The sequence below is a fragment of the Canis aureus genome, chromosome 33 (genome assembly GCF_053574225.1).
Source record: "Canis aureus isolate CA01 chromosome 33, VMU_Caureus_v.1.0, whole genome shotgun sequence".
NCBI classification, from domain to species: Eukaryota; Metazoa; Chordata; class Mammalia; order Carnivora; family Canidae; genus Canis; species Canis aureus.
The window spans coordinates 24,538,853-24,554,944 of NC_135643.1; the positions used below are offsets into that span (position 1 = coordinate 24,538,853).

The 16,092-nt window shown below is 38.2% G+C and overlaps 1 protein-coding gene and 1 long non-coding RNA gene across 10 annotated transcripts in view; both read right to left on the reverse strand.

Annotated features, from left to right (window-relative positions):
* UBE2D3 (ubiquitin conjugating enzyme E2 D3) overlaps positions 1-16,092 on the reverse strand; it is a 31,231-nt gene that overhangs the window by 13,627 nt on the left and 1,512 nt on the right. For 8 of the 9 annotated variants that reach the window (XM_077882165.1, XM_077882169.1, XM_077882167.1 and 5 more), the window contains exons 2-4: positions 15,936-16,092; positions 910-973; positions 792-823 (exon numbers count right to left, since the gene is read on the reverse strand). In XM_077882165.1, coding sequence (XP_077738291.1) covers positions 792-823; positions 910-973; positions 15,936-15,959 — 120 coding nt within the window. In that variant the 5' untranslated portion in view covers positions 15,960-16,092. The remainder of the gene's footprint in view (positions 1-791; positions 824-909; positions 974-15,935) is intronic. The other variant, XM_077882171.1, reaches the window with a different exon arrangement.
* LOC144303787 (uncharacterized) lies at positions 13,002-15,912 on the reverse strand. Its single transcript, XR_013370763.1, has 2 exons — positions 14,809-15,912; positions 13,002-14,140 (listed from the first exon to the last, which is right to left on the reverse strand). It is a non-coding gene; the product is annotated as an uncharacterized LOC144303787 (long non-coding RNA).

Consider the following 16,092-nt stretch of genomic DNA (forward strand, 5'->3'; position numbering starts at 1 on the left):
TTTCCAAGATCATTTCTCCATTTAGAATGATAGACATCCATTATTGACCATTATCTCACCAAGTACATTATTGACACATGTTGAGATTAAACCACCAAAAGGGAAGGGGGCAGATTAAGACATACATATAATTTAGAATAGAAATCCTCAAGTGCCTTCCAAATCAAAAAACATTAAGTATTGTGCAAGATACAGTCTTACCCCAGGTTGTTTTACTGCGTTCTAATTCTGTGAAATTCTTAGATGGTATCCATAATTCTGAATATTCAATTATCCAGCATATACAGTTTCTTATCTACCCAGGATAGAAAGGAATTTTGCTGTATTCAAAATATCACTTTCTACCTAAAAATATTCAAGTTTTGCAAAAAACTAAAGTTCTATAGAGAATCAAGTATCAAAGTAATACAACAAAAACTTAGATTTTCGGCAGCAACAAGAATAAGATCTTTGAGTAACACCATGGAAGAGTTAGTAAGTTAATTGGCTCTATAAAAGAAGCTCTGTGACAATGTTTTACAACATTACTATAAAAGAAAACTAGTATAAAGTGAAAAAAACATTTTGATAGGTCAGAAATGTTATATTCTAGAACCTGAAATCAGGGACACACAGCAAATGTTAACAAATGACTAATTCATTAAGTTATTGTGCCTTTCAAAAGCAGTACAACCATGGCAATTCCAAAATGGTACTACAATGTAATAAATGTAAGACACGTAAGTGAAATACAACTAGGTCAATACTGAATTTTTAATTAAAAGCAAAAAATTTTGATTCTTAATACTTACAGGTCCCATAATTGTGGCTTGCCAATGAAACACTAGGAAACAAACAAAACAACTGTTATCTAAAAATGGACAAGATTGTTTGAAATTAGCTGTTAAAATCAACTTGAGAGTTACTTACTATCATCCCCAACTGGACCTGCAGAACATTGTGCTGGAGGGTCACGGGCCAAATCACTAAGTTCCTAGATCAAAACAGAAAATCATGGGTTATGTAACCATAATAAAAAAAACACAAGCAAGCAGAGGGTCAACTGTTTATTTTCACTCCATCCTTTAAGGAACATACAGAGTTCACATCAATACATTCTAATAAAAGAGAGAAAACCTAAGTAACTATGGTCCAGATCCTGGGACATTAGTAGGCATAGATATAAAAATTTGTTATACCAATAAAAGCTGTCCAAAACAAAAAAACTTTTATCAGATACTTTCATGGCCTAAGAGCTTAGACAAGGCAATTTTCAACATTCATGTTGTTTGCTGAACTTTCTGGACATCTCAGAGGCCCTTGTTTTTACTATCTTAAATCCTGTTATTTCTGAACCACACTATGCACAGACCTCACTTTCCACTTGAAAAATCTCTCATGGGGTGAGGTAAGTATCCTTTTTGGTTTGATCTTATTCCTGCAACACAACCATGTCTTTTATACAATGCTCAGTAAAATTACAACTCTGAAAGTGCCTGATGTTTGCTCTTAGTAAAACAGGCAGTTTCCAAAATTACATATTACCTTTTATTTACAAATATATTCTTAGCTCTTCCATGACCTGTACATAATATGGATAATATAATAAGAACTGTTTCCTTACGTTTTTAAAGATGATGTAACTGCATCTATATATATGCCTATATATAAATCTCTATAGGGATTTACAGAACCATGAGGTAATAGTGGGTTTCTAAGAAAAAGGTGGAAATACAAGATACTGCAGGAAGACAACCAGAGCAAAAACTTGCCTCTACCATATGATTGAAATGCACTTCAGGAAATAGCTAATGTTTTAGGAATGCTCAATCTAGATTCATCCCATTAAGAAACAAACAATGCAGAAGAACTGTCCTGTGGTAATCATTTCACAAAATACATATATCAAAATATTATGTGGTGTATCTAAGCCAAAAAATGTTACAGGTCAATTTTATTTCAATAAAACTGGGGTGTGGAGGGGGGATTGTTCTGATAAACCCTATTAACTTGCATCTGAAACTCATACCATATCTGCTTTTAAGATTATCAAAGCATCCAGAGATACAGGATTCACAACCTTAGGATAATGGAGTATCAGATCATTTATGCTGGTCTTTGTAAATATATACCTTCAAATGTTCAACATATTTAAAAAATGGGAGAAAATTTATTCCAATTCACCGTTGATCCTCACCAGTAGGAATTACAGAAACTCTTGACTGAAAGTTAAAAACAACTGCTTAAAAGAAACTATGTATGGTTTTAGCTTAAAAATAAAAGCAGAAATGAACACCTGTGTATCAAATAATTTTGAACCAGTAATTTTTTGGAAACTATACTTCTTTGAAAATAGAAATGTAAAAAAAAAAAAAAAAAGAAAAAAGAAAAAAGAAATGTACTTGCAACTTGAATTAATCAACTAGCCATTATCAAGCAAATTACTTTGTCATAGATAGACCAGATGAGTTTTCGTATGATATTTATTTACATCTCATAATCAGCCACTTTTGTTATGATGGAAATCTACTTTGAAACCATCTCAAGATATAAAAATTTTACTGAAGGTAAGAATCAGGTAATCTAAAAGAATTGTAACTAAAATGAACAGAGAATCTCCCATGTCCCAAAGCTTATACAACAAAATTTTTTTTTTTTTTTTTTTTTACAAATTCTTTTGTTTAACTGGCCAACCAAGAAACGATACCAAAAGCTAACTTATTCAGTCTAATTCCCTCTTTCCTTCAGGAACATAGGGTTCAAAAAAAGGCCTATTTTAAGGTTAAAAACTTACCTGTTTCAAACTATCCCCTCCCTCTTTTTCCAGATATTTACCTCTTAGTTTCTTACAGTGATCTACCCCAAATTATGTTACTTGTTTGAAATGCCCGAGGGGAAAAAAAAAAAAAATCTAGCCGTTATTTTTAAATAAAAACCAATCCAATGATGGTTGATCTAACAAAATAGCCAAGTGACCTTGAAACAACTTCATTATAAATACAACTGCAGGCATCTCTAAAGTTGATCTAGAATACATAATATCCTGTTTGAAAATCACACGTTTTAATTATGAAGAATCTAAGAAATGATTTCTTATAGAAGAAAAGTTTTCAGGCACAGTATTTATAAATCATTAAAACCTTTATGTGCTGGCATTATTACTCCAGAGTGAAGGTCTAATTTCAGCTCTTCCCCCCAATAATTTTAGGATCTTGGTCTCAAATAATTTATAAATGTCTTATTTTCCAAGTTCTCCATGAACAAGACACCTCTGAAGTAATAATCAAAGATCTAAAATTAGGCCAATTACCTTATGTACTAAAATCTACTTTAAATGCAACGTTGAAAAAAAATGACAAGTTATTTTAAGGATCAAAAATAGGTCTTGGGATGTCTGGGTGGTTCAGCGGTTGAGCATCTGCCTTTGGCTCAGGGCGTGATCCCGGAGTTCCAGGATTAAGTCCCACATCCAGCTCCCCAAAGGAAGCCTGCTTCTCCCTCTGCCTCTCTTTCTCATGAATAAGTAAAATCTTTAAAAAACAAAAAATACGTCTTCTGAATCATGTACCAGCATTCACCTTTAACATAACAAGTAATTCTCATGACATTATTATGCTCGTAGCATAAGCAAATGAGATTATAGAGTGACTTAGCGAGGAAAAATATGAGAGAGCATAGTCACAAGTCATCCTAGACACTTCTATATAGGACATTTTGTCTACTCAATAAACCATCTTACTCTTTCATGAAAATGCTTTCCCTTACTCCAAACATGTGATTGTAGTGTTTAGTTAATGGTGGCTGCTAATCACCCATTACTCAGACAGAGGACTAATCGCAGAATTTTGTTCCTTCAGCCTGTAATTAGCTCAAAGGGTTGGAAAGTAACCCTAAACCAGGACCTGACCTAATCAAGTCCACCCATCTCTGCCTGGTTTTTCAAATTGAAGCTGGAACACTTCTTTCTCTAAATCAGAAGCTGTAAAGATGTGACCAAGAGCTGTTGGCAGGCATGTGCCTTGAAATTACATGGTGAATCCAAAGAAAAAGAGACCACATTGGGCAGCAGAGATAATAAGGGCTGACTTGGCATATACACATGCAATTTTAGTCCCTGAGGTTGTAGCTTGCTCTGGGGTTCCTAAAGCTATTTCCTTTGATCGTTAACCACTCCAGTTTCCTTCTAATAAATCCAAAGGGGGGAAAAAAACGGAAGAGTGAAGAGACCCATTCTAAGTAGAGCTACTACTGGCACCCATATAGACTTTATCCCACCTAAAGCACAATGTAATGCTCAAGTCATGTATTTTAAGAAAGAAATCTAAATGAAGCAGTCTTAAAATTAAGCTAGAAGGCGCAGTCATGTGTCTTGTCTAACAACTTTTAATCTAATCAGAAACTAGACGTTAATTTAAATCCATTTCTAAAATGAAAAGTGTAATATCTGCTATTCAAGTTTCACCATCAAAACATTCATTCACAAGACTGCATTTCTGGCATCAAGCATGTTAGGTTTGAATATACCAAGATAAAACATGAATGCATTCCCCAAAAGACTCAATATAAAATAAAGTAGGCACAATGCAAAAACAACAAAAAAAACCAAACCACACTTTAGCAGCTTAACATGCTTAAAATAAAAGCATTCACATGCTTTGTGAATCCTAAAAAGGTACCCACTAACCTTGCCTGTGTTTAAAAACAGTGACAACTGAGCTAGGTCTTGATGGAGGGCTAAGCATTCCAAACAGAAACTCATTCAAAAAGTGTAAAATACAGGCTATAAACATTTGCTTATAGTCTGGCATACCAGAAACACAACAGGGTATACAAGTAAGGAAGTAGCACATGTGGCCAGAAATCGTTAACCACGACTGGATCTTTCATGAGCTTTGAGTATGTCCAAGAGTATCCCAAAGGCAATGTCAACCACCGATAGTGTTTTTTTTTTTTTTTTTAATTTTTTTTTTAAATTTATTTATGATAGTCACAGAGAGAGAGAGAGAGAGGCAGAGACACAGGCAGAGGGAGAAGCAGGCTCCATGCACCGGGAGCCCGATGTGGGATTCGATCCCGGGTCTCCAGGATCGTGCCCTGGGCCAAAGGCAGGCGCCAAACCGCTGCGCCACCCAGGGATCCCTTTTTTTTTTTTTTTAATTGAAGATCTACCCACTCGTTTGGGAGAGTACGTGTGCGGGGGGGGTGGGGAATTCAAGCAGACTCCACACTTAGCAGGTAGTCCCTATTTGGGGCTCAGTCTAAGGACCCATGAGATAAAGACCTAAGCTGAAACCAAGAGAAGATGCTCAACCAACTGAGCTACCCAGGCACCCTGAACCATGGATAGTTTTTAAGCAGGAATAAGACATCATATTTGGTTTTTATTATTTTTTAAGATGTATTGGCAATAGTACACTAGAAGAGATTCTTTTAATTTTTTAAATTATTAGGTGATATCGTAGAAGTACCCATGAGTCTATGTACCCAGCCTGTCAGTTAAGTAAAGGTTAGTTAGCATTTTTACACTTTCTTCATATTAAACAACAAAACAAAACTTGTGGATATAATTGAAGATAGCTCACATACTCCCCAAATTCCATTCCCTTTCCCCCACAGGAGCTAACAGATTAGCCCAAATTTGGCTTCCACTATTTCTCCATATTTTTATGTGCAACTAGATCTGTACCTTTTCACATATAGCATTGTTTTGTAGGGCCTCAAATTTTAAGCGATGTAAAAACGATCTATATATATAAACCTAGGTCTGTATCTCTGTTATGTATCATTCAGAGCATTGGCTCTTAATGCTATTTGTGACTAGGACTTCTAAGACTCTAAGTGCTTTCTATCTCCTAAAATACACGTTATGCTACCCAAAATTTTAATTTGTGGGGCTATCACTCACTCAACCCCATATTGTAGAAATTCCTAATACAAACAACAGAGAAGTAGATAACATTAGGAACTACAGCAGTAGTTCAGGTAAGAGAAGAACATGAGAACTAAGTCACGGAGAATGAAAAAAGGATCTTAAATACCAAGCATTTTACCCTTTCAACAATCTTAGGGAAACAGGCCTTATTTCTATTTATGTCAGAGCCCCCTACTAGAGGAAAGATTGCATTCAAGTGTAGGACATACTAAGCTTTAAGGATGGGTCAGAAAACAAAGTAGTTTATCTACCAGATGCTTGAAAATTAGAGGTCTAGGAATAGATTTCAAAATGGCTGCTTTTTCAAAAGGGTGATCTTGATACAGTATTTGGCAAACTGAAGAAAAAAATTTCAACTGTACCAACCCAACTCTCCATTATACTCAAGGAATAAATGCCCCAGAATGAATGATATGGAATACAGGTTTCCTAAGGATCAGTTCCTCTACAATCAGTGTGAACCTAGCATTACCTAGCCTTTAAATTAAAGCCACTGAGAAAATAATTATCTGTTCCATTCCAGGAGGAAACTGTATTTACTGGACTGAAGATCAATTTTCAATGAAGCCCCTACTCAAAAATTTTTCAAAATTGTCTTTGGTTTTAACCTTATGCTTTAGATCCTAAAAGTTTCACATGCTTTAGGGACAAAAACAATTTGCAAAATTATACAAAGAACTGAAAAAGTTAGCTCTTTGCTTCATAGTAGAGAGGACCACAGCCAAGGACCAAAGAGAACAGCTCACATACAGCACCTGTAACGTCTTCATACTGTTAACCACTCCTTTCCCCAAGAAGAGGATTACTAAGGTGGGCTCTCAGCCAACTATTAAGACCACTAAAATAGCATAGAGGTTGGCAGGGAGGCTGTCACACACTAGGAGTTGCTAATGTCTCCACTCATGTTGACACTTTAAAACGGACCAAGGGCATACAAGGACATAAAAAAACAAACACCAAAAACCTCACCAAAGTTAGACATTTCTTTGCCATAGTGTGTTCTTTGAAGAAAATTTTCTTTTTGGATCACCATCCTCTGAACTTCTCCTGAAAACTTCCTGAACACCTGGTAAGTGTGAGAATCCAGGCCTTTTCTCACTTAGAAATATGCTTCTTTCCACTTAAAAGCTTAAGCAGACTCAAAGGATAAGAGAGTCAAGAAATCTAAAAGGCAACCAAAAGGTATAGCTTATGCCACTGAGTGTTCTGGTCTGGAGGTATATGACTAAACGTTAAGGAGTTTGACCATTCCTTTTGTGGGACCCAGCCTCCAGGTCATCTTGAGAAAGATCTTTGCTTTGATCATTACAGCACACAGGCTCTTTTTGACAGTTGACTGTTAGAAGTAAATCATGAGGGACGCCTGGGTGGCTCAGTGGTTGAGTGTCTGCCTGTGGCTCAGGGCGTGATCCCAGTCCAGGGATCTAGTCCCGCATCGGGCTCCCTAAGAGGAGTCTGCTTCTTCCTCTGCCTATGCCTCTCTCTCATGAATAAATAAAATCTTAAAAAAAAAAAAAAAAAAAAAAAGTAAATTATGAAAAGGCCGAGGGCAGCCCAGGTGGCGCAGCGGTTTAGCGCCGCCTGCAGCCCAGGGTGTGATCCTGGAGACCTGGGATCGAGTCCCACATCGGGCTCCTTGCATGGAGCCTGCTTCTCCCTCTGCCTGTGTCTCTTCCTCTCTCTCTAGGTCTCTCGTGAATAAATAAATAAAATCTTAAAAAAAAAAAAGGAAAGAAAAAAAGAAAGAAAAGGCTGAGACACTGGCCTAGAAGTCTAAACAGACTGCTAAATATTTGCTTCTTGCTTCCCTTGCTACATCTTACTCATTTCAAAGTGAAATGACTAATCATAGGCTGTGAAGAACAGGAAACCAAGGTATCAAACACAAAAGCATACAGAAATGATAGGGAAGTATAAAAAAATAGTCTCTACCTTTTATTTTATTTTTAAAATATTTTATTTACTTATCCATGAGAAACAGAGAGAGAGGCAGAAACACAGGCAGAGGGAGAAGCAGGCTCCCTGTAAGGAGCCAGACGTGGGACTCGATCCCGATCCCGGGTCTCCAGGATCACGCCCTGGGCTGAAGGCAGGTGCCAAACCGCTGAGCCACCCAGGCTGCCCAGTCTCTACCTTTTAAAGAACTTATAAAATTGGAAATACAAGAACTATTTACAAACAATGAAGCTACACAACAGCCATGTTAGATCAGTGTTCAGGAAGATTTAATGCTTCTAAGTAATAACCATTTAAGCAATCTGCTTAACATTCTTCCAATGATAGCCACTACTTACATATTAAAGAACCAAAGTCAGTATTTATGAAAACAAAGATGATTACTGTGGTAACGCCAAGTTCATGGGTTCCACCCTTGGGTATAATAATCACCATGTTCACAATAATTTGTTATCCCATACTCCACCATTCATCTTGCACATTATCACACAAAGGTTCCAATGATAGCAGTAGCATAGACAAAATTCCTATCATCACTTTTGGGAAAACTTAGAAGTTCAGGCCATTACTGAAAAGTAATTTCTTGTATTTTTATTAAAGAGTCAACCTCTTTAAAAATTTTTTGACTTAAAGACAAAATATGCATAAATAACTACTATGGGGAAAAGCACTATAAGGACAGCCCTTGACTTGCCTCTAAGACCTATACTGAGCACAAGAAAATACTACGTTGGGGGCTGGATGAGATGAGGCCATGAGGTGGGAGGCAAGAAGAGTGCCTTTACAAGAAAATTTGAGGTAAGAATCACCCTCAAGGAGCCTTTACAACCTAGCAAAATATAAAGGTACATATTCAGATCAATGATAGGACAAAATGCAGCACAATTGCCTAATTAGGCAGATAAAAACTATTTTAATTGTTCTTATAAAGATCAGGTTTACTATAAAGTAAAAAACTTCAGGCAGCCCGGGTGGCTCAGCAGTTTAGCGCCGCCTTCAGCCCACGACCCTGGAGACCCGGGCTCCAGTCCCACATCACATCGGGCTCCCTGAGAGGAGCCTGCTTCTCCCTCTGCCTATGTCTCTGCCTCTCTTTCTCTCCCTGTGTCTCTCATGAATTTATAAAATCTTTACAATAAAGTAAAAAAATTTCACTAAATTTAATGTTGTGAAATTTCTATATACCATGTGTAAACACAAATGGTAAAGGAGAAAACAGCAAACATTTCAGAGATGTATGCTCCCCTAAGTTATTTCAGAAGGAAGCGTGGCAAAAATACTTGGGGATCTGAACAATTTCATAAAACTGTAGACATGAATTAGAAGGAATAGTCACTTTAAAATCATTTTAGTTTGGAATTTGTAATTTCTGAGAAATCCTGGAAGTTTCTTTTACCTTAAGGATTAACAGGTAGGTAGGTGCTACAAACCATGTCTCACTGTATCACTGACAATATATTAATTTCCTATTTAGTTCTAATTACAGGTGAGACAGTGTGCTTGCTCATTAGACAAGATATAAAAAATGGGTCGAACGAATAATACAATTTTTTCTTTAGATCACCACTTAAGTCACTTAGAATTATTCAAGCTCTCCTTCCATAGGCAAAAACAGCCAAATTCAGGTTCTCAGCTTTGATATGTAAAAGGATACAAGGTATTTCATAAATGGAAAAAATAGGGACGCCTGGGTGGCTCAGCAGTTGAGCGTCTGTCTGCCTGCCTTTGGCCCAGGGCATGATCCTGGAGTCCCAGGATCGAGTCCTGAATCAGGCTTCCTGGATGGAGTCTGCCTGTCTCTCACGAATAAGTAAATAAAATCTTAAAATAAATAAAACAAAATTAACAGAGTCCAGTGGTTGAAAACATCCAATTATACATTAGCTTTGAAATGATAACAAGACTAGGATGAATGTGAACCAGTACTCCATCCTAAAAATGAACAAGTAACCAAGTAGTGATTCATAACTGAAACCGACAAGGCCAAATATGACAAATCCAGCTGTGCAAAGTTCAAAGTCTGAATGATACAAGATTATGTTGGAAGTATTGTTGGAGATAAAAATCAGATGTTTAAGGGAAAGTATAAAATACTTCATCAATTTTTCCCTTCCCCAAATAACAAGGCAGAGGGTAGTTTTGAAAATCTTATCTACCAAGATTAACTTGGCTAATAAAATATTCACTAAATTCATCTGTTCTTAATTACACTGTTCAATTTTTAAATAAGATCATTGCTGGGGATCCCTGGGTGGCGCAGCGGTTTGGCGCCTGCCTTTGGCCCAGGGCGCGATCCTGGAGACCCGGGATCGAGTCCCACATCGGGCTCCCGGTGCATGGAGCCTGCTTCTCCCTCTGCCTGTGTCTCTGCGCCTCTCTCTCTCTGTGACTATCATAAATAAATAAAAGTTAAAAAAAATTTAAAAAAAAAAAAAAAAAAAAAAAGATCATTGCTATTGGTAGCAAAATCAAATCATGAACACAAAATTTTCCAAGCAGAGGTTGAAAATCATTTTGTTAATTTCAAAATACTTTGTTTTGACAATGAGAATTAAGTTAGAAAAACTACCCTAAGATGATAAAATACAGGTAAAATATTTAAACTGTCTTTAATAATAATGGGTAAACCTAATACGTGAAAAAAGATTCCCCGTAATTCTATTTTTTTTTTAAGATTTTATTTATTCATTCATGAGAGAGAGAGAGAGAGACAAAGACACAGGCAGAGGGAGAGGGAGAAGCAGGTTCCACGCAGGGCGCTTGATGTGGGACTTGATCCCGGGTCTCCAGGATTAGGCCCTGGGCCAAAGGCAGGCACTAAACCACTGAGCCACCCAGGGATTCCCCCCCCCCCTTAATTCTTTTAAATGGGTGTTTCTGACAAACACCTAGTCCTGTATTTATACACTTGTTTCTTCCACTCAAAGCAGAGATTCTCGTGGGTAATAAGGCTTCCTCATTTTTTATCTCCTGGGACTAGACTACTGTGCCAAACAGAGTAAAACCTCCATGTAAGTATTGATTAAAAGATTATCCCTAGGTCTGTGGATCTTAACCAGAGGGAGGCCTCAGAATCACCTAGGGGACACTTCAAAATTACGCCTATTCCCAGAGAAAATGATTCCATAAATCTGGCTAAGATCCCACATACAATAGTCTTTAAGAAAGTGCTTAATAGGGGATCCCTGGGTGGCTCAGCGGTTTGGTGCCTGCCTCTGGCCCAGGGCGCGATCCTGGAGTCCCGGGATCGAGTCCCGCGTCGGGCTCCCGGCATGGAGCCTGCTTCTCCCTCCTCCTGTGTCTCTGCCTCTCTCTTTCTCTCTGTGTCTATCATAAATAAAAATAAATAAATCTTTAAAGAAACTGCTTAATATTCTGATATATAAATGCAGCTCTTGTCAAAATTCACAAACCATAACATATACTACAGAAAGCAAAAGCCAAAGGCTTCAGATTTTTTTTTTTAATTTTTATTTATTTATTTATGATAGTCACAGAGAGAGAGAGAGAGAGAGAGAGAGAGAGGCAGAGACACAGGCAGAGGGAGAAGCAGGCTCCATGCACCGGGAGCCCGATGTGGGATTCGATCCCGGGTCTCCAGGATCGCGCCCTGGGCCAAAGGCAGGTGCTAAACTGCTGCGCCACCCAGGGATCCCAGGTTTCAGATTTTAATCTGAAAACTTTTATGTCAGTAGTAGGAACCTAATCAAGTGTCTTCCTTACAGGAAAGGGATCATTAGGGCAGCCCCAGTGGCTCAGCGGTTTAGCACCTGCCTCTGGTTCAGGGCGTGATCATGGAGACCCAGGATCACGTCCCACGTCGGGCGCCCTGCGTGGAGCCTGCTTCTCCCTCTGCCTGTGTCTCTGCCCCTCTGTCTCTCTCATGAATGAATGAATAAATAAATAAATAAATAAACCCATAAAAAAAGGGGGGGGGGGTGGATCATTATAGTCAAAAGGATTTGAAAAATCTGTAAGAATCAAACTGTATTTTGGACTAACAGGAAGCACTGAATCCATGAATTAAACAACCTACAACCTAGAGACAGAAGTAGTTGTTTTCTCCCCTAGCGCTAATAAGCGTATTCAACTTTATATTTGCAGGAATAATGAAAACTAGACTACTACAGATGAGAAGGAGGATGAAAGCAACGTCCAAGTTAGTCACTCTTAATAAAACTAAACTCCAAGGTCACCATCATCAGCATCCGTGAGTCACACAACAATCCCACAAAATTAGCTGGCTACCGAAGCACCTTAAGGATCTTAAAGAAACACCTGCAAAACCATGTTATCCAGCCTATAGGCTCTTTGGGGAAAAAGTGTATTTTAAGATACATCTAGCAATTAGTCGGCACATGGTGGTTCCCACAGTCCTTGAAAAGAGACCAATCAAAAAGAAACTCACTCTTGTTTTCGAAACTTAGGTTAGTGGACCACTTAGTTCACATTTAGCCATAACCTGAGAATAAGATTGAAGTTGAATCCCAGTTATTTAAATGTGAAATGGGAGAGGAGAGTAACAGGTAGCAAGACCAAACTGACATTCATTCATTCATTCATCTGATAAAAAGAGAAACTCAAATGGTCTGAAATAGCAGTATAGCATAGAGTTTAAAAGCTTAAATTTTTGAGGTAGACTATCTGATATGCATCTCAGTCAGTCACTGGCTGTGTGACTACACAAGGAACTTAACCTCTCTTTGCCTGTTTCCTCATGCATAAAATGGAATGGTAAAGAGCATCTATCGCAGAGAACTGTTGTGAGGATTAGAGAAGTGGATTCTTACAAAGGGCTTAGGAATAGTGCTTGGTACATAGTAAATGCTAAGTCTTCACTATTATCAGCAGCACAATAATGCTAAAGAAAACTCTTTTAAATACCAAAAACCTAAAGTTTGATATAACAGTTAAGACACAATGTAGAGCCAGACTATCCAGGTTCTAATCCCAATTCTCCCATGGTATGACCCTGGGCGGTTTTTGTTTGACCTTTCTGTGCCTCAGGTTTCTAATCTTGAAATGAGGATAATAATTTAATTGTACCCACTTCCTTGAGTTGTTGTAATATTTAAGGAGTTAATTCAGATGTTTCAAATAGTTCTGACGCACTGCAAACAAAACATTGCTCATCTAGGCTCAGCTCACTTATTTTATGTAAAGTTCTGAAAATTTCCCCAAAATACAAGCACTCTATGTTATTTTGTTTAATGGAAGTAGTAAAATTGTGGTCCTCAAACACCACTAATCAACTTGGGAGTTCCCTTTTTTTGATTCTAGTTGTTTAATTAAATAGTCCTGTAAAACCAAACTACAGCTTATGAAATAAATAATACAGCAAAAAACCCAAGTAAGATTATTTGATAGGGCTGCTTGGTCTAAGAAATACTCAAAATATCGTAACGTAAGCATTAGGAAAAAAAAAAATCCAAAGGCTTGATCTAAGGAACTACTACTAATGGCTAAAAATTTCCCATTGATAAGCATTTCAAGAAAGTATCAACAAGGAATACAGATCTCTTAATAGTTTGAATTTAGGGGCTGTAGACAGTAAATTCAAAACAAACAGATACATGACAGAAGAAATACCATACTAACATCAATGCCTACTTGACCTCATTTCTAGAACAGAGGTTCCCCCCAAAAGAGCGATCTTCTTTATCCACTCACTAAAATTGTTTGGATCTTGCATTTTTTGTTTTTTGACGTTTCATCATGTGATTCTGACATTAACAGCTAAATACCAAGCCACATGCCTTTCAAAAACCTTCTATAGGCTGAATCAACAGTCCCACATAACACAGTTTCTTCCAATTTGGAAAGTATTACGTCCAGTTTCTGTATTACGCATACCTTCAAAATATTTACAGCGAAAGACAGACCGGTATTAATGAAAAGTACTAAACTAAGAAAGTTCTTTAGCAAGTTTTTGAAGATTAAAAATAGTAGTATTAATAATCTGAATTGCCTTGTGCCAGGGGCCTGTTCAAAGCCACACATTGACCTCTTTAATCCTAGAATTAAAAAGAAATAAAATCTAGGTACCTAAATTTGTTTAGCTCGCTGTTGCATCCCTACTGTCTAGAACATACTAGGCACTCAACTATTGTTCGTAGATAACAAGTATCCGCTTTATAGAGGCATACAAATAACTTGCCCATTCCCAGAACTCTAACTGGATAATTTCTGCTCCAAAGTTCACATTCTTAACTATTATATTGCCTCTCTAAAGCTTTTAAATCATTAAGTAGTGTCACAGCAGCTGGGTATCACCTGTAAAAGAAAAAAAATCAATGAGACCTTCCTTTAAAGTGTTGTTCCACATGCATAAAAAGCTATGGATTTGGAATTACTCCACATCTCAGTAACCTGAACTAATTCGCATAGATAAAAGGTTTTGATCTGTACTGAATATTCTATTCTTTGTATTAACTATGCTGTAAAATACGACCATGCTTCTCCAATGTGTTGCTGGCCTTAGAATGGGTCAAGAAATGCTTAATCCTTTTTACTTTAAATCTTAACTCCTAAAAGTTTTTTCCTCTCCAAAACAAACATTTAAGTGTATATTTTACATAAACGCACAATGACAATGCAATGATGGACTAAATCAAAATTCAAGATTTCAGTCTCTTTCATTACACGAAAATCTGAACCATCATCTTTCAGAATACCAGTTTGCTCAAATAAACTCAAAGTCACACATAATTAAAATTAGGCAGCATCAGGTCTACTTAGTACAAGCCAAGTCCCTGCCATGCCTTCCATATAGAACTCCTTTAAAAAAAGTAACCCATGAAAACCGAAGTTTCTAACCCACAGCCCCCTCGGTCTCCCTAGTTTTTTAGTAAGGCTGAATTTATTCCATGACATTTTTTTCAAGTTAGCTGTAAATACTCCACCCTCCTCGATTGTGCAAGAACCAAATACACCACACATACACAAGTTACAAAAAAGGGAAATGCAGTTTGAGAGTTTGAACATCGAGTCTTCAGCAGGACGTCTCAAGAGCTGTGTACAATCTGATGTAAAAGTTAACATTTAACAAAGAATATTATTTCATATAATGACGAAAGGAGATGCCGGAAAAAGCCTGAACCAGTTAAAGCAGCCGCCATCTTAAAATGCGGGATAGAAGTTAGAGCAAGAAAATGAGACTAAACCACCGGAGGTGAAGGTTCCGCTCACCCGGCGCCCCCCCCAGGCTCGAAAAAACGTATTTCTTTCAACTTCTATCTATCAATAGTTTCTATCAAACCACGTTTCAAGTAGCCAATCATCTCCGAAAGTGTTATAAAATCAGCCGAGACAAAGATAGGTACACCAAACCTTCCCTTACTGCCATCACACCCGTACCGCCCACCCCCCCACCCCCCAGTCAAAAGAAGGGAGCTTCCAGAAGCCTTTTACACCAGTTCGCAGCGTCCCTCTTATAAATTCGAGTGAGAAGTCTCAACTACAAAACATAGGAAGTGGTAACATCGTGTCAGCCCATCTCTTCCCAGCCCCACTTATTCTTGTGTAACCTGCTCAGAGTCGATGAAGTTTAACTAGGTTCAGTCACTACTCTTCAGCCGCCAAGAGACTTCTACACCGACCCCCAATTAGGTTCAGGACCCGCCAGATTCCTATCACCTCCCCTAGGAGTTTCCTACGACTCTTCCCCCTAGAAAACCCGAAAACCTTGATCTTACAGCCAAAGTTCTCAAGCACCGAGACTAGGGAGCGCCATGACATCTGCGGGAGCGTCTCTGGGCAATTCTGACCCTCAAACAAGACTAAAAAACTCTTCTTTTAGCAGCAAAACCCAAGCGCCTAAAATCACTCTCCCCCACCCCTAATTTGGGCCGACTCCAACTGAAACATACTCAAGATAAACAGCTCATTCGCCACAAGTGTTCTGTTCTCTAGCTTTAAGCCTCCTTTCTTTCCCATCCCCCCCCCCCACAGAAGTGACCCAAGGAAAGACGTTTTCCTAATTATACTTCCTCCCCACCCCCACGCTTTCCTCCGAGACCGAGCCTTCCTTTCCTCCCACGACCCCCTTCCCTTCAGCCCCGTGGGTTACCTTATTAATCCGTTTCAGCGCCATAGTCTGTGCTTTTCGTCTGGCTCCTCACTCTCTCGGTGTGTGCTCAAAGGTCCGGCCAAAACTCTTGATTACCCGGGCGGCAGGGAAGGATTGTCTCTCTTCGTCTCACACCGGCTCTGCCAGACACAGGCGC